Genomic DNA, 17,927 nt, shown 5'->3' with positions numbered 1-17,927 from the left:
TGTATCTTGTATGTTTGAGGGAGGTAAGAACTGCAAACAACAAAAAAACATTGTATCAACTAGCCCACAGCCTCACAGATTTTTTTTCTCCATATGTCCTCTCAAGTTGAAATGGCTGACATTAGGATGGATCTCCACATTTAACAGAATGAAGTGGATTCCATAACAAGCATAACTTCAAACTATAGATGGCAGAAATTCTAGACGGCAGACACCAATAAGGAGTATTTTGAAAAATGTGGTTCTCTCTACCTGCCGTTTCAAGTTATACAATCATTTCTATCACCTTACTGTCCTCAATGTAGAAACAAGGCTTTATCTTCATAACATGAAAGTGCTGGAGGAAAAATGCATCTTGTGGCATCTTTAAGGCTAACTAGTTTACTGTAGCATAACTTTCATTAGATTTCCTCAAATGCAGATAAGTCAGCCTCAAACATACAAGATACATTGTTCCTTTTTCTCTCTTCTTATACTCATTGTCTCTTTGAAAATTGATGTAAAATTGCTTGGTATCCTGGAAAACAAGGCTAACTTTCATGAGTGACATTATACAATCTTGTAAAACTGTCATGTTTTCTTTTTGTTTAGAAGAAACTGCAGACTGGGAAAAAGAACTACAAAAAGAGCTTCAAGAATATGAAGTAGTTACAGAATCAGAAAAACGAGATGACAACTGGGACAAAGAAATAGAGGAAATGCTACAGGGAGAAAATTAATGACTTTGCATATATGTTTTCTGGAAACTGACATGAACTTGTTTTTATACTTTCTTTGGAGATTTACTTCCTGAAGCAAAACAAAAACAAACAAAAAAAAACCTTTCTAAAATATGACTCCAGGTGATATGTAATCAGGTAAAAACTGTTCTGTGGAAATATTGTTCATAGTCTAGTGGGCTCTAAGGCATGTTTTGATTTCAATGTCAAGGATTGTCTAATAGCCCCACAGTTCATTTGGCAACTCTGAAACTTAAAGGAATTGCATAAGTGAATTTCAGTGCAGAACAAAAAAGTGCTCAGGGGAAGAAGAGAGAAAGAATGTCCAGAGCATGTGCACAAGAAATAGTATGTGCCTAAAAGAGCCTTCTAGATCACTGTGTCTATATTTTAATTATTTTGTTATCTTTCTGTTTTAGAAAAATGTTAGTTGGATCATCAAGTACGTTTTCTGTGGACTGATTTCTGTAGTGGAAAACTGGTGTTCACCTACTTCCATGCAAATAATGGCACATCATGTTTGTGTTCCCATATGTCTTTCACATTTATAAATAACATGAAAATGCATCCATCTGTTATTAAAAATCTATCCAATGGTGTCATGTATTCTCTTAAGAAGTATTATCAAACTTGCATTTACAGCTAAAGTTGATTTGTCTTCTTCCAAAATACTTGGCACCTGAATATCTAAAGCACCAAAGGTGTTCACTTAGAGTGTAGCTTAGTGGTTCTTATCCTGTGGTACATGGATGCTCAAGGGGCAGAGATGTCCTCACAAGGGGTACATGGAGGCCATCTGTCCTTCTTTTGCACTCCTGAGGCAAAAGTTCAACCCCATGCTGAAAAGTGGAGAGTGAACAACAGAGGGAGAAGACAGAGTTCAATCCCTTTCTCCAACCCAAGCACCACCACCATGGCATCCTCCTTCCCTCTCTTGCCTCCACCTTCCCAGCATTCCTCATCTTGGCCAGTTCCTCCAGGAACTCCCAAAGAAAAGGGCAAGAAGTCATATCCCAATGGCAAAAAACAACACTTGACTAAAGAATCCCAACAACCATCCTCAGTTGCTGGCTATCTGGCTCCTTATCTTCCCTCTGCCTGCTTACTTTCACTGGCTTTTACACAGAATCCAAGGCTGAGGGAGATGGTGGGAAAGAGCAGGCTGGGTGGCTGGCTAAGCGAGTGGTGGCCGGAGCAACAGTAGTTCTAGATGAGCAGGAGCCACACACTAGCTGCTCTCCTGAGGGGTTCTGCCTCAGGAAACTTCACACACATGCATCGAAGCAGTGGATGGGGTGGGAGGAATGAAAAGCAAGCTTGATTCCTCTACATCACAAGCCTGCAGATGCCCACCCCTAGCAAGCAAAAATGTAATGAATGTGTGCATTTACTTTTCTCTCCAAATTTGGAGACCCTTGAACAATTTTCAACAAATATTTAATGCACTTTAGGGTTTTAAATTTTGAGTTAAGCATCAGTTGTCTATGGCAACAAAATAAAAGGGATCTTTGGTAAAGAAAAGGTTAAAAACCACTTGTTAGATTATAGATTCAACTGTATCTTTCCAGTGAGTTTTCTATCAGTGACACACAGGCTGTGGCTGCAGAGTTAATTTCCTTTGATCAAAATGTCTTTATGATGAGTGTTTCACCTAAATTACATAAGCTGAAAGACAGAAGAATCACTGTGTCCATACTCAGACAAAAGAAGACTGCTAAAAGCGAATTGGTTGGAGCCAACTGAACAATAGTGCCTAAAGCATTTTTACTAACTTTGCTTGATGCCCAGGATGTAAAGGAATCATTAGGTAACACTCCCAAATATCCCAATACAGTAAAGATCTCAGTCATTATGAAGACTTTCACAAACAATTTGGCTTTCTAAAATGCATTATATTGATAAAAATAATGAAAACTGCACGGCAGCACTCTTCAAGTCTGTTGAACTGGTATGCAAAGGCATCTGATACTGCAGGTAATAAGACAGCTGTCATGATCAGTAGCTGTTGATATCCTTTCATCTATGAAGTTGTCTGATCTTTTAATCCCCTTGGTGGTAGTTAATTCTGCAGTTAATATGCACTGTGTAAAGAAATACTTTCTCTTATTTGTTCCCAGCCTCTTCTCCTTCAGTGGACTACCCTTAGTTTAATTATGAGAACAAGAGACAAGAACTTCTGCCTAGCTACTTTCTCCATACCTTGCTATACACATCAGGTTTCTCCTTAACCTTTTTCTAAGCTAAATGGCCCCAAATGCTGCAAACCTTCCTCATAAGGGACTTGTTCCAGCCTCTTAATAATCTTGGTTGTCCTTTTCTGTACCCTTTTCCAGATGCAGTTGTCAAAACTGTACATAGCATACATAAGTGTGATGGTACCACTGATTTGTAGAAGGCCAGCATATAATCCTTTTTTTTATTTCCTCCAACATGGAGTTCCCTTTTTTAAACAGCATCCATATATTAGGATGACATTTTTACTGAGCTGTCTACCATAATCCCAAGGTCTGTTCCTTGGTCCAACGGATTAAATCACCTCAAGTGTGCATGCATTCAAGACACCTAAGTCAGCAATGATGGGTTTACATTGAATCTCATTTGCCATTTTAATGCCTTTCCTCCAATTTGCAGAGCTGTTCTCAAAACTTACTGCAATCACTTTTCACTCTTAACCACGTTAAATAATTTTTGGTCTTGTCAGCAAACGTGGCTATAGGGTTTACTCTTCCATGTTGCAGCTGGTTGTATTATTGTTAAGAGTTAACTGCAGAAATACTCCAGTTTCAAACCATTTTAACTGATCTGGCTCAGTGCTGGGGCATCCTGGGAGTTGCAGTTAATTGTGGCACCATAGCTCTCTGACAGAGAAGGCTAAATGTCTCACAAAACTACATTTCCCATAATTCCCCAGCACTGAGCCAGGGCAGTTCAAGTGGTTTCAAACTGGATTATCTTTGTCTGGCTCAAGGCTATGGAATTCTGGGAGTTGGAATTTATTGTAGGGTCTGTACCCCACAACAAACTCCAACTCCCAGAATTCCATAGCCTTGAGCCAGACAAAGAGTTAAAGCGGTACCAAACCGGGTTAATTTCTCCAGTGTGGATGCAGCCTAATAGAGAGACTCACCCTGGCTTGGAGTCCTGTCCTTTCCTGAGGAAGCCCCTGAGGAGCGCCATCATCTGCCATCTTGCAGCGGGAGGCATCTAGGTAGAAACTTCCCTAGTCTCTAAAGCGAAAGGGGCCATTGGCGCTCCCCATGTGCTTCTAGCGCAGGGCATGCTGGGAAACGTAGTTCTCCGGGACGCAACGGGGGATCGGATTGGCCCTTCCGTGTCACGTGGCGAGTGAAAGGCCACGCGGGGATTGGCTGGAAGGAAAGGGAGGGAGGGGCTGACTTGTTTTGGCTCCTGGCGTCACAAGATGGCGGAGGCCGGGGCAGAGAGTAGCAGCGGAGGCAGCGGCTCCGAGGTAAGAGAGGTCCGCCTTGGGCTTGAGGCCTTTCCTTCCGGACGGAAGGGTCAAGGAAGGGAGCGCCAGCCCCAAGGAAGGGCCAGGGCGGGCAGAGGGCCTCCCTTTCAGCCTCCTCTCCAGGAGGAAGGCCAGAATGCCCTCCATTTTGAGCATGAATAGGGAGCCCTTACAGTCGTCCCTCTCTCTCGTGTTTCCCATTAAGGACCAGGCTTTCCCAGCCAAAGCCTAGCAAGGCCACTCTTGTGCTTCGGTTACTGTTGTGTCCCTTCAAGAGCTTTGGCGACCTGAAGGCAAACCTATCATGGGTTTTTCTTGGCAGGGTTCCTCCAGAGGGGCTTTTGCCATTGCCATCCTCTGAGGCTGAGAGAGTGTGACTTGCCCAAGGTCACCCCTTGGGTTTCCATGGCCCAGCCAGGATTCAGACCCTGGCCTCCAGAGCCATACAGTCCAACACTCAGACCAATACCACCATGCTGGCTCTTTCGCATCCACGTGGGCCTTCTAACATCTCTAACTCAAGACCATTAAGGAGCTCAGGTGCAAAACACGCACTGCAGAAACAGTCCACTCTAGCTGCCCTGGCTCAGTTGTTAGGGAATCCTGGGAACTGTAGTTTATTGTGGCACCAGAGCCCTCTCTCTCTGACAGAGAAGGCCAGGGTTCCCAGAACCCCCTCCCAAGCATTGAGCCAGGGCAGTTAAAGAGCTCTCGGACTCAATTATTTCTGCAGTGTGTTTTGGATCTCTCTCTATATTAAGAAACTGTAGGTACGATCCAGCGATGTTCATTGCCAGAACTGAACTTCAACCCTTAACACTGCCTAATTAAACAGTGTACAGTTTCAGAGTCATGGCAGGCAAAATCCTGATTAATTAACGTTAATTAACACGTTCCCATACTGCCCCCTTTCTCTGTTGTTAGAGCTAGATTCTTTCACAGAAATGACCTTGAAGAGGCTTGCTTCATGCTGGCCTCTTCCCCTCCGGTATTAGCTCAGCACTTGTCTCTCCTATCGCCACATCTCTCTCAGCAATAAAAGCCTTTTCTACTGTATAAGGCAGCAGTCGCTACACTTTGATCCTCCAGATATTTTGGACTTCACCTCCCAGAAGCACCTGTTAGGAAGTCCAAAACACGTGAAGGACCAAACTTTGGGAATCACTGATATAACATATCCCTCTAACTTGCCAACATTTTATAGCAACCAAGGGGCATATGCATCTCCTGAAAGATTTGTACTTTTGTGAGGCTATTAATTAGCCTTCTCTGTCGTCAAGCCCTTGTGCCACAACAAACTACAAATCCCAGGACTCCATAGGATGTACCCATGACGGTTAAAGTGGTGTCAAACTGCATTAGTTTTGCAGTGTAGCAGTAGCCAGAATATTTTAATGCATGGAAAGGAGATCTACAGATGGGTTAACTATATGGGGGGGGGGGGGCACCTTGATTCTGTCCATGAACACAGATGAGGAGAAAGCAGCCCATTTGTTTAGAGGGATGATCAAATGGAGAACAGCAGTATCTCCCCTTCCTCTACTCTGAAAAAGCAGCTAGAAAAGATAGTCAAGAAGACACCACCTTTACACTAGGAAGCTCCTACAAATATATTCAGCAGCATGATGCCTCCTTTGAGGGCTTCCTCCAAGTTCTTTAGCGGCCTCTATTAAGGGGGAAGGCAAATGCTATTTATTACAGTATTATTATTTCTTACCCGCCTCTCTCCATGGATCAAGGCAGGGAACAACAACAGTTAATCATTTGTTTATTCTTGACTTGCAGGAATTGAACTGCTGTAATAGATTGCCTTTCCTTCCAAGTCAAACTCTCTTAAAATATTTGTATAGAGCTCAGATCTGCAGAAAGGTGGCTATCTGTTCCTTAGCTTCTCTCTCTTGCTTGTACTTATTGAGCATTGTCCCAAGAAAGGCTTGCAAATGTATGCAGGGACATTGTTAGCGGAATTTGCTAGACAAACCAAAGTGTGTTGATCGGGTTCCCTTCACTTTCTTTCTCCCTACCAGTGGTCCCAATGGCCAAGGATATTACTCCGCCCCACAATATTTTATACAGGAAAGGCATGCAATTAATGTGCAGGTACATGCACACACAAAGTGTCACATGGCCTAGGAACACATGGCAGCTTTTCCTGCATCAAAAGATGATAATGAACATGTCTGCTTCAGTGCTGGTAACAGTTACACAGGGCACCTCTGTGCAGCTGCTTCCTAGAAAACTCCCCCAGATCTTTGCAGCTCTGGAGCAAGAAAGACTGGCAATCCCCATGCTGTTTCAGCTTGCATAGGCCAAAGCATCTCTGGGCAGCTTGTTTATACAACTGCAAAGCTCCAGCTTCCCTCTAATAGCTGAGGTTAACTTCTGGATGATCCCTTACTCACCTTTACTACTAAAAGGGAATATTGCTTCATTATGCACCTTAAAAGAATGAGTGAGAAGAAACATTGAATACATACTCAAATGCATTACCAGTTCTTAGCAGTAATTTCAGCTTCGGCAAGCTGGTTAACTATCACTGACATGTAATGAATGGTATTTTTAGGTGCAGAAGATGTAAATGACTGGAATCATGAGACACTGCACTCTTACTTACTACTTTAAAATTATTTCCTGTTTGTTTTACATATTTATATCCTACCTGGTATTAGCTAATGGTTTATGGCACTTTAGCATAAATGAAAATACAAATTAAGAAACAGTAGCATAATAACAATTTATTAATACAACATTGCATTCAGCTGAGCTTACATAACAAAAGTGGCTTAAAACTGGTAAGAGGAGTTGGGGAAATAGCCAAGAAAAATTAAAGGAACTCAGAAGAGGTGCTTCAGAAATATTACCTGGTCTATAGTAAGTATCCACCTTACTTTACTAAGCAGACCATCAGTAGTCAGGCCTCCGATAATTCCAAACAGACAGGCTCCTATGGAACTAGGCTGTTCCAGTACTGAGTGTTTCAGGCTTTACAAATCGAAAATAGCACTTTGATTTGTGGCTGGACTCAATAGAAAGCAGTGAACTTACAGAATGTTCCTTCCTGTCAAACCAGTCAGAAGCAATGGTGTGGTCTGTTTCAAACTACCTTTTAGTCACTATTCAGTGGAAGGCATTTAACCAGAACACCTTTTCAAAAATAGCAGCTAGTGATGGTGAGCCTCCGTTGCTTGGGGTTGTGTGTTTGTTTCCAAGTCATTTTTTATTTATAGTGACCTGAGGTGAACCGATCACAGGGTTTTCCTGGCAAGTATGTTTTTCACTCTTGTAATTATCCTACAGAAATGCTTAGCAGATACAATAAACAATTTCCAAGAGAGAAGTCAGATTTGCACTCCTTCATAACTGACCTCAGTAGGTTCTAGTAACTGTATATGTTTTCTTAATGCTTCCACCAGCCTTGTTACTAAATTTGTTTTTTAGTATGTGAGGACTGGTTAACAAGTGAAGTTAATGGGCAGGGGGAACTTAATGGTGATCCAAAGCAGTAGTTTGTTGTTGTTGTGTGATTTCAAAGCGTTTCTGAATTATGGTGACCCAAAGGCAGCGGTTCCCAAACTTTGATCCTTCAGGTGTTTGGGAATTCCCAGAATCCCTGACTCTTGGCCAAGCTGCCTGGGGTTTCTGGGATTTGAAGTACAAAACACCTGTAGGCCCAAGGTTTGGAAATCACTGCTCTAAACCTATCACAGGGTTTTCTCGGCATGATTTGTTTGGAGGGAGGTTACCTTTGCTTCTTCTGAGGCTGAGAGAGTATGACCTGCCCAAGATCATCTACTGCAGTGGTCCCCAGACCACTTTAAGGGATTTTGGACTTCAGCTCCCAGAATCCCAGACTGTTGGCCAGTGTGGCTGAGGCTTCTGGGAGCTGAAGTCGAAAATCTCTTCAAGGGCACAGTTTGGGGGCCACTGTGGGTTTGCCTGACCTATGAGAGAGACATACAATTCTGTGTGTGCGCATTCAAGCCTGCAAGATACCCGTTGTCTGTATTCCTCACTGGTGGCTGCCAAAAGATGGAAGAGCTCCATTTTGGGCTACATCCCTCAGGTTTCCCCTTGCCCTTCCTGCTCATTGGCCATGCTTTACATTTGGGGTTTTGATTAATATGATCTCTCTAGGAATCTCTAGCTCCTCCAGTGCAATTCAGCTGGACATTGGCCACAGAGTTGTTCTGGGGAACCAAGAAGTTCCTAGAGAAAGCACTCCTCTAGGCATTGGTAAGTCCTCCAGCATGATTCTGTGGCCGACTTCTGGCAGATGTTGCCCATAAAGTTGCACTGGAGGACCTGGAAATTCCCAGAGAGGTGTTCTCTCAGGTGAAAAGGATAGTGTTTATTAATTTGTGGTTTTGCCACATTCGCAGGGGTCCTTCATCCCTAACCCAGCAGATGTGGAGGGGCCACTGCAACTGACTTTTGAGCTCTGGCTGCTGCTATTCATATACATATTTGCTGGGGTTGGGGGCACAAGACCCCCACGAATATGGAAAACCCACAAATAACAGAAACACCATGTTTTTACCTGAGAGAAGGACACCTCTCTAGGGATCTCTATGGACTCTGACCATAGGACTGCGCTGGAGGAGCTGCAAAGGCCTAGTGGGGGAATCTCTAGGTGTTTCAGTGCAATGTGACCATAGAGTTGCACTGGAGGACCTAGATATCCCTAGAGAGAACGTATTAATCAAAGCCGTGAGTAACCAAATCTGCAAATACGGAGGAATGAGTGCATAATTACATTTGAATTCTATTATGTGTTAGTAGTTTGTTTGTTTCTGTTGTGGCGTGCCTTCAGGCTGCTTCTGACTGAAGGTGGGGCTTCAGGGTGGGGCTTGTGTGGGCAAGGTTTGTCCAGAGGAGGCTGGCCATTGCCTCCTCCTTCCCCTGCGGAGGCTGAGAGAGTGTGGCTTGGCCCAAGTGGGCTTCCATGGCAGCAGGGCTGGGGTTTGAACCCTGGTCTCCAGAGCTGTCCTTAGTGCCCAAAGTCACACTCCACGGGCCTCGATGCGAAGCCATTAACTGAGGATGCATCCACATTGTAGAAATAACCCGGTTTGGCAGCGCTTTGTCTGGCCCTTTGCTATGGAATCCTGGGAGTTGGAGGTTGTTCTGGGCCACAACAAACTCCAACTCCCAGAATTCCATAGCAAAGGGCCAGACAAGTTAAAGCGGTACCAAACCGGGTTACTTCTCCAGTGCGTTTTGGACCTTAGTGACCGAGTGAGCAGTTCATTTACCGGCGTCCGAGGCTCCGTCCCGCGCTTCCCACCTCGGTCGCCGCGTAGAGCGGAAGTGACGACAGCGGAGTTCGCGGGGGGTGGGGAGAGGGGCGTGGCTATCGCCTCGGCAACAGCCGGCAGAGCGGAAGTCCCGTCCCGGCGCCATCCTCCCGAACGAGGCACTTCCGGTTTCGCAGAGCCGAGCGAAGAAGAAGAGGAGGAGGCAGCGGTGGTGGCGGTGTTTCTCCTGGCGGAGCAGGTGCCTGAGGGTCGGTGGGGCTGCATCCGGAGGGGCTTCCGAGGTGGGACCCTCCAACTCCCAGGATTCCATAGCCTTGAGCCAGGATGCTGGAAAGCGGGGCCAAACCGGATTAATTTCTCCGGTGCAGATGCATCCTCTCCTCTTAGGCTGCTTCCTGGCGGGTGGGAAAGGGCCCGCTCCCCCTTCCTTCGTTCAGGGAGGAAAGGCTGGGTTTGGTCTTTCGCTTTGATCTCAGCCGATAATTAATGATTGGCATTCGCCCAATACCCGAGTGGGGCATCCAGGACTGGCTCCAGTTCTCGCTTGGGGCTGCATTGCTTCTCCCGCCTCCGCCTGGATGCCTGGTCAGGAAGCGCCAGAGGAGGGAGCAGGTGGAGGGAAGGGCCGCCTCTGGCATCCCCAGTGGAGCCCTGCGTAAAGTGGGTCTGGTCATTGATACTCGCCTCACTCATCCCTCCCTAGGATTACTGTGTTCTCTCTAGGGATATCTAGGTCCTCCAGCGCAACTCTATGGGCAACTTCAACTAAAAGTGGCACTGAAAGACCTATTATTATTATTATTATTAACCATTATTTATAAAGCGCTGTAAATTTACACAGCACTGTACATACAATCTTTTTAATTGGATGGTTCTCTGCCCTCAGAGATTATTCCTAGAGAGAACACTCCTCCATTGCAGTTCTCAGGTCAATGTCTGCCGGACGTTGGCCACAGAGCTGCACTGGAGGACCTAGAGAGGTGTCCTCTCAGGTAGAAACATGAGTTTTTGTTGTTTGCGGTTTTTCCATATTCACAGGGCTCTTGTGCCCTTAGCCCTAGTGAATATGGAGGGACAAGTGTGTGTATATGTGTGTGTGTGTGTATATATATATATATGTAATGAGAGTGTTCTGGCTGAAGTGATCTCTTTGTTTCCTTCTATAGTGTATGTTGCTTACAATGGAAGAATCGCAAATCTGTGAGTTTGGAAGCAGCGGCCAAGAAGAGCTGAGGAACAGCAAGTGCACTGCCCTGAACACCATGCTGCAGCATTCGGAAACAAACTACGACAGCGCAGGGAATGCGAGCGCTTTGGACGAGGTGGACGACTACATGGTCAGAAACAGGAAGCTGTTGAGAACTGCGTACTGTGCTCAGGAGCTGCGAGAGGAGACTCCGGGTCGAGAAGAAGCCCGTACCGACCCCCCTGACGGCCAGCAAGACCCAGAGAGCGAGAAGAACAAGGAGAAGAACCTAGGTATCGTGCTGTGCTGTGACATTGTGTTCTAGCTATAGAAAGAAACAACTTCTTCCTTAATACACTTTGTGTATTATTTGTTTGTTTGTCAAGACACAGATTATCATATGTTTATGGGAAAGGGCTTAAACTTACTATCGCTGATGATATAATGCTTTGGGTATGCATTTATCTTAGAATTTTGTATGTATTTTTATGTTACAATCAGTCATTGGTGTTTTATTTAAGTTGAAGACATTAACCCTACTGTAGCAATAGCAGCTACATTGCTGTACCGCTTCATACTGAACTAAGCACTTTTTAAGTGTTTCACGATGTGTAGCAAAAGCTTACAGTATGTTTTCGTGCAGTTACATTGCAGTGTATTCATGTGTCTTTTTTTGTATCAAAGCGTTTTGCCTTTTGTGTGTGTGTGTGTGTTTGTGTGCCTTAAAGTTGCCTGTCAACTTATGGTGACACCATGAATTTCATAGCGTTTTCTTAGGCAGAGGATACTCTGAGGTGGTTTTCCCAAGTCCTTCCTCTGAAATATTACCTCCAATGCCTGGTATTCCATTGCAGTTTCCTATCCAGATGCTGACAGTCACCTGACATTTAAAAAGCAGTTGAAAGTCTTCTAATTATTTTACTATGAAGCAATTCTCCTCAGAGCACAAACTGCTCTGGTGATATTTCTAAAACATTTCTCTTCTTGATCCATAGGAAAAGAAGTACTGTTACTGATGCAAGCCTTGAATACTCTTGCTACTCCAGAAGAAAAGCTAGCAGCACTCTGCAAGAAATATGCCGATCTGGTAATATGTACCACATTTAAAGTCACATGTTTGGGGAGTAGTTGTAAATTAATCAACTTGTAAATAATTGTATTACCTGAGGAATTGCTTTGCTTTTAACAGACATACAATCTATAGAAACAAAGTGAAGAACTTCTAATAAAACATTCCCTAAGTACAGCTAAGTTGGTAAATGCTCATCGTGTATAAATCTTGTAAAGCATGGTTTTTTTTTCTTTTTTGTGTAGATCTTCATTGCTATTCTTGCTGCTGCTTCATGCAAGAACTCTAACTGAATATATATAAATAAGGAGAAATTGTATTTACTTCTTTTTGCTGTGTTGTGTGTACTGGTGGAGTAACTTCGGTTAATGTCTAAAGCTGCTGATCCCTTTCTATGTGGAGGACTGCAATTTTTTTTTAAATGGAGAATGTATTTGCTTTGCTCTACTCTTTCTAGAACAGCCTGTCCCTGCATATGTGACACCATAGCCATTATTATTATTATTATTATTATTATTATTATTCAGATAATACTTGGAATATGGCAAATTTGAGTTCAGAGTAGTGCAGTTAGAATTTGGGGAAGAAATCTTTGTATGCATTTATTTGTCTAGCCATAATGCCAGTGATTTACTAATAAGTGCTTCTTATTCATAGGTAGTAAGAATGAAGAAAGATTTAGGTGGTCTTAAAATTCTTTGCAGAGAAACCAGTACTGTGAACTCAAACAGATTCAGACCTCCAGCTGGTTTAACATGTCTTTGATGACTTACCCTTACAACTTGTATTACATGATAATTTACACAGAAACTTCAAGACAGTCCTATGAAGCATGAGTAATCAAACACTCTTTAAGTGTATGCAGTAGAGTGCCTCAGTCTGGGCCTCAAGTAGCCAAATAATGTGTTCTGAAATAACTAGGAGATGTTGTATGTTGTCCTTAAATGGTCTTTCCCACTTCTGTATGTCAGATGTTGGCAATCCCTGTTTAGTCTTACCTGGGGTTCAGGTATGCTAAAATCTAACAGAAGAACACGATGTCATGTCACAGTTATGAAGTTAAAGCCCTGTTTCTTTCTGGCCTATTCTGTCAGCTTCAGTTTTATAATGAATGTAGTCTTCACTGCAGTACGTAGTTCAAAAAAACAAAAGCCCTGAAATGTTATTTTTGTTTCTTAAGAAAAGAACATTTTCCCTACCCTTGTTCATTTCTCTCATTTAGTTGGAGGAGAGCCGGAATGTTCAAAGACAGATGAAGGTGCTTCAGAAGAAACAAGCACAGGTTGTAAAGGAGAAAGTCCACCTGCAGAGTGAGCACAGTAAGGCCATTCTTGCCCGAAGCAAACTGGAATCTCTCTGTCGTGAGCTTCAGCGCCACAATAAGACATTAAAGGTCAGTTTGAGATTATGGTTCCTGAAGCAACACTTGAGACCAATGTTCTCCTTTTAAGTGGGATGGCTGTATAGAATATTTTTTGAAAGTTTAGAATGATGGCAAAATTAAAAATAAGATAATGGGTGGAAATAAAGGCTGTACACCTATTTATTCCTTGATGGTATTTGATAGTGAAAAAGACACTTGATTCTTAACTAGTTCACATCTTGCTTGCTGTTCCTGGGAAATCTCTCTATACATCTGTATATTTTTTTGTTTTATGCAGAGATTCAGCCTTAAGGTACTGTAAGGAAAAATGGACTCATCTCAACTATTAGTTTGTGTATTCAAATACGAACCCATGTGATGCAGTGTGTTTTCCTAGGTGGAGTGTTGCAAGTAACAAATATATTAATATCCGCTCTCCATATAACAGAAGTGGTATGGGACAGATGGGGAGAGGGGAAAGAAGGCAAATAGTCTTCTGAATGATAAGAAAGACTGGCTTTCTTGGCCAGGATGTTTCTGAAGAAGGTTGAAGAAGATATTAAGATTCAGAAGAACTGCCTTTCCTAAGTTATGTAATTAAACAGCGATGTTGGTTTTCAACGCTTTGGACACATGCAGCATTTAAACAGCATGCTTTTAAAGTGACCTGAAGCAGCTTTATTTTGGCCTGTCTGTTTGGGCCCTTTTGTTTCATTAAATGGCAGTGCTATGTAGCCTAATATGGCACTGTTTTCTAGCAGATTGTTGCTTTTGCTTTGATCAAGCCACTGCAGCTTAATTAAAGGAAATCAAAGGAGGCACAGGTAGCTTTGTGATACCCATCTATCCTACAAACAGAAGCCATTATTCTCTATATTCAAGCCCTTTGTTGTATCTGCTATTCTGAGCTTTGACTTACCTATGAAGTAGCTATGAACCTGATGCCCATCTGTCCTAGAAAGAAAGTTGTATGAAAATGGTGCTCTGGGTTGTTTCCAGTTCATGGAAATGCACTATTCCTCATCCTTATGGCTACGTGAAAAATTAGTAGAAAGAAAAAGTCAGATATATGCTTCAAGGTTGGATAGCTATGGGTATTTGTTATTTTTATTGTCTAATCATACTTAAGTAAAAGCTGAAATTACAATACCACCATAGGCCTGTTTCTCACCTAGTTTTACTAAGCTGTTTCTGGATACGTGCTTTTGTACCCTTGCCAAGTATATGTTTCTGTATTGGAATGAAACTTTTTAGAGACATGGACAATTAATGTGCTGAACTTTGTGCTGATACTTCATGTACATATTGGCCAATGTTTGAAAGATTGATGGTAGTTTTACTGTGTGGAAGAGCTATACTAGACTGATGTTGGGGATCATTTTTCTTATCTCGGGAATACTTTCTGTGCTACAGTCTTATTCAGTGAAATGATTTGGATTAGTCAGGGACCAGATGCTCTCAGTACTGCCTTATGCGAAGTGTGTGTAGCTCCTGGTCTTCGAAAGATGCATTTTTCTGACTTTCATTAGAAATAAGCCTAATTTGCAAAAGAGCTTATTATAAGCAGCTTTTGTTTCCAAGTTCAAGCCCACAACCACCTTTTCTGTAGGTCAGAAGCTGCAGCTTGGTAAGCACACACAACAGAAGCTTCTGAGATGTTTGTATGCTCTGGCACAGAAATTGGGTCAAAGTACAGTACAGTTGGCCCTTCTTATACACGAATTCAAGCATACACGGTTTGAAAATGTTCCAAAAAAATTATAAATTTCAAATATCAAAACTTGATTTTCCATTTTTTATAAGGGATACCATTTTGCTATGCCATTATATTTAATGGGACTTGAGCATCCACAGATTTTGTTATACGTGGGGGATCCTGGAACCAAACCACAGCGTATGACAAGGGTCTGCTGTATATACTCGACTATAAATCAAGAAATTTATGCCCCAAAATTGACCCTAAAATCCTGAGTCAACTTATATATAGGTCATTAATACAGCTTAGAAAGGTCCAGAAACAAGCACTGCCTGATGTCCCACTCTTCGTGCCTCGAGGCAGGAGTTTGTTGTTCCCAGTCTGATTTGAAAGCCTTCTCCCCCATTAAAGAAGCACCCCATTTAGCTCCACTTCTTTCCCTTCCCATCAGAGAAACACCCCTTTCTTCCCCCACCTGATGTTAAAACCTCTCCAACACCTGGGAAGTGGTGTCAGGTGGTCAGGAGAGGTCTAGAGAAGGAGGGAAGGAAGTGGTGTTTTCCCCTTTCTATCCTTTGTTATAACTCCCTAAGTTTTACTCTTGACTTATCCATGGATCACATAAAAATCCATGTTTTTGACCCTGAAACCATCTCTCAACTTATATATGAGGTTGGCTTGTACAAGAGTATTTTTAGCGTGTATGTAGGTCTGATGGGTGAATTACTGGGATTTGGAAGGGTAGTTTATTGTAAGAACCTGAACTAATGAAATGATTTTGATCTGCTTTTAAATACTGGCGGCTGAATAACATATTAGTGAAAACATACTGTTTCATCTCTTTTTATAAAAGGAAGAGAACATGCAACAAGCCCGGGAAGAGGAGGAAAGACGTAAAGAAGCAACTGCACACTTCCAAATCACACTAAATGAAATTCAGGCTCAGTTGGAAAAGCATGGCATACACAATGCAAAGCTCCGCCAAGAAAATATTGAATTAGGGGAGAAGTTGAAGAAACTTGTAGAGCAATATGCACTGCGAGAAGAAGTGAGTAGACCTTCACATTTCTACATTGGGCTTATTTAAATATAGGGCTTTGTCCAGTATCATATAAACAAACTTCCACTCAAGCAACATTATATCCTTTCCTCCCTCTTGTGTACCCACTTGAAGCAAGTTTTGGGGAGGGAATAAAATCAGTTCTGCTGACACACTATACTGGTGGATACAACCCACATTACTCTTTCAGACTTTTTAAACTGCTTGTAAAGAATTGTCTCCTTTTGTCCATACCTTCTAGGGAGCCATATTCAGACTTTCCTGTTCCATGGATCGGAACTAGTAGTATTTCGTTTTAGAATATTACAACAGATATAGACTGTCTTGCTTGAATGTACATATTCTTAATTTTGAGAGTAATGCAGTAGCTCCTGGATGCATGAAGTTTGCTTCCAAAAGTAGTTAGATTCATACCTAGAGAAAGGTAGAAAAGCTTTCAAAGAGTTTGGGGCCTCCCTGTCTACTGAAAAAAAAAAAGAATTCTCTTTATGTCAACTTAGGAGCAAATATTTTCTCTATATTAACCGTTTCCTGCCTCTGAGGACCTTGGAGTTATGCGCCTGTTCCTCCTTTATCCTCACAGCAGCCATCTGAGGTAGGTTAGGCTAGTAAAGAGCACTAACAGAAGTGTTTACTTATTACTTGAACAAGCTTTTTACTTGAACAAGGAGTTACATCCAGGTCTTTCTGGTCATGGTTCAATGCTAACCACTGGACTGTATAATCTGTCTAATAACTAACTGTACTGTATTATTGTTTGTTAATCTTTGCTTTGAGCGAGTTATGTGCTATGAGATTTTGCAGAGTTTTTGCTTCCTGTGATTTTCATTAATAACTTAAGAACAATTCATATTTCATGTTGCATATCTTTTTCAGACAATCCTTTTAGTCTTTTGTGCCCCCCAGTGTTAGCACCTGGGTGGAATGTTAGGGACAAAACTTGATGCTAGAATACTCAATGCAACACAGTCTGCATGGGAATGAACCATAAAATTCCTAATCAACCTGTTTAGCTCTCTAGCTGCTTACCTTTCCATCGTTTCCTCGCTGCATGCTTTATGTAAGGGTAAGCACATTCCCACAAAATGTCACACTACTAAATTATTGGTGATGACAAAAATTCTTAACTTTTTTCATGAGAGCAAGACATGTGAAACCTTCTGGAAGCTTTATTGGTCGTATAGATAAAACATGCATGCTGCTTACATCTGAAATCTCTGTTTTCACTAGAAGGAATATGTGAATGCCTTGTTAATGCACACGTGTTTAGCATAAGACATATGCAACTCCCACATGCCTTGTTTTCATATTTTAAAAAGTCCAGAAGTTCAGCCGTGAAACTGCAGAGGTAGTGGTACACGTGTCCCCTTGGGCTTTGTCTTCTCCAGTCCTGCTTTATACTCTCATCCATACCTATATTTTCAATGATTAATTTTAGACTAGTGTTTGTTACAACTGTTAATCCCTAGAACTGATGATTGACTGTTCAGCCCTTTAGTTATCTAAGAAGTGCTAATTAAGTATTTAAACTGCTGTTTGAAACTGGACATGATGCACATGGATCTTCATTTTATCTTAAGAAAAAAAAGGAAATTTGCTTTCCTTCATGATTACTGATGGTGCCTTTCTGGTGTATTAAGTTGCTGAGTGTTGCAATTGCACTAGTCAACTAGAAATGTAAGGTACTATAGTTGGGCAGAAAAAAATGAAATGCAGAGATAAAGGATGTGTGATACCTGGCTTGACAGAAGTTCTTAGTAAAAAGATAAACTATGATGAGAGGCTTAGGGAGCAGGGTATGTTTAGCCTGCAGGAGAGAAGGTTAAGAGGTGATATAGTGGCCATGTTTGATTATTTAAAGGGATGTCATATTGAGGATAGAGCAAGCCTGTTTTCTGCTACTCTAGAGACTAGGACACACAGCAATGGAGTCAAACTATGAGAAAAGAGATTCCTTCTAAACATTAGGGAGAACTTCCTAGTGGAAGAGCTGTTTGACAGGGGAAAACTAGGGTGGTTGTGTAGGAGCAGTGGCAGATTGGGATGTTTGGAGCAGCCAAAAAGATGGGGCCTGCCTGGTGAATGGCTATAAAAGGAGGAGGAGACATTA

General features: G+C 42.3%; 3 protein-coding genes across 6 annotated transcripts in view; 2 read left to right on the top strand and 1 right to left on the bottom strand.

Moving 5' to 3' along the window:
- SYAP1 (synapse associated protein 1) overlaps window positions 1-1,318 on the top strand; it is a 23,623-nt gene extending 22,305 nt beyond the window's left edge. For both annotated transcript variants that reach the window (XM_042456989.1, XM_042456987.1), the window contains exon 9: window positions 592-1,318. In XM_042456989.1, the coding sequence (XP_042312923.1) occupies window positions 592-719 (128 nt within the window). In that variant the 3' untranslated portion in view covers window positions 720-1,318. The remainder of the gene's footprint in view (window positions 1-591) is intronic.
- CTPS2 (CTP synthase 2) overlaps window positions 1-3,978 on the bottom strand; it is a 96,916-nt gene extending 92,938 nt beyond the window's left edge. Inside the window, 1 exon segment of the mRNA XM_042456986.1 lies at window positions 3,847-3,978. Coding sequence (XP_042312920.1) covers window positions 3,847-3,923 — 77 coding nt within the window. The 5' untranslated portion in view covers window positions 3,924-3,978.
- A 142-nt stretch (window positions 3,979-4,120) lies between these two features.
- TXLNG (taxilin gamma) overlaps window positions 4,121-17,927 on the top strand; it is a 27,643-nt gene continuing 13,836 nt past the window's right edge. Inside the window, exons 1-5 of one of the 3 annotated variants that reach the window (XM_042458261.1) lie at window positions 4,121-4,188; window positions 10,610-10,922; window positions 11,625-11,716; window positions 12,921-13,091; window positions 15,611-15,805. In XM_042458261.1, the coding sequence (XP_042314195.1) occupies window positions 4,141-4,188; window positions 10,610-10,922; window positions 11,625-11,716; window positions 12,921-13,091; window positions 15,611-15,805 (819 nt within the window). In that variant the 5' untranslated portion in view covers window positions 4,121-4,140. Of the gene's footprint in view, window positions 4,189-9,357; window positions 9,725-10,609; window positions 10,923-11,624; window positions 11,717-12,920; window positions 13,092-15,610; window positions 15,806-17,927 lie in introns of those variants that run through there. The other 2 variants (XM_042458262.1, XM_042458263.1) reach the window with 2 other exon arrangements.

Source organism: Sceloporus undulatus, chromosome 3 (genome assembly GCF_019175285.1).
Source record: "Sceloporus undulatus isolate JIND9_A2432 ecotype Alabama chromosome 3, SceUnd_v1.1, whole genome shotgun sequence".
Classification (NCBI taxonomy): Eukaryota; Metazoa; Chordata; class Lepidosauria; order Squamata; family Phrynosomatidae; genus Sceloporus; species Sceloporus undulatus.
Note: the sequence above shows the minus strand (reverse complement) of the source record. Positions and strands in the feature narration are given on the sequence as shown.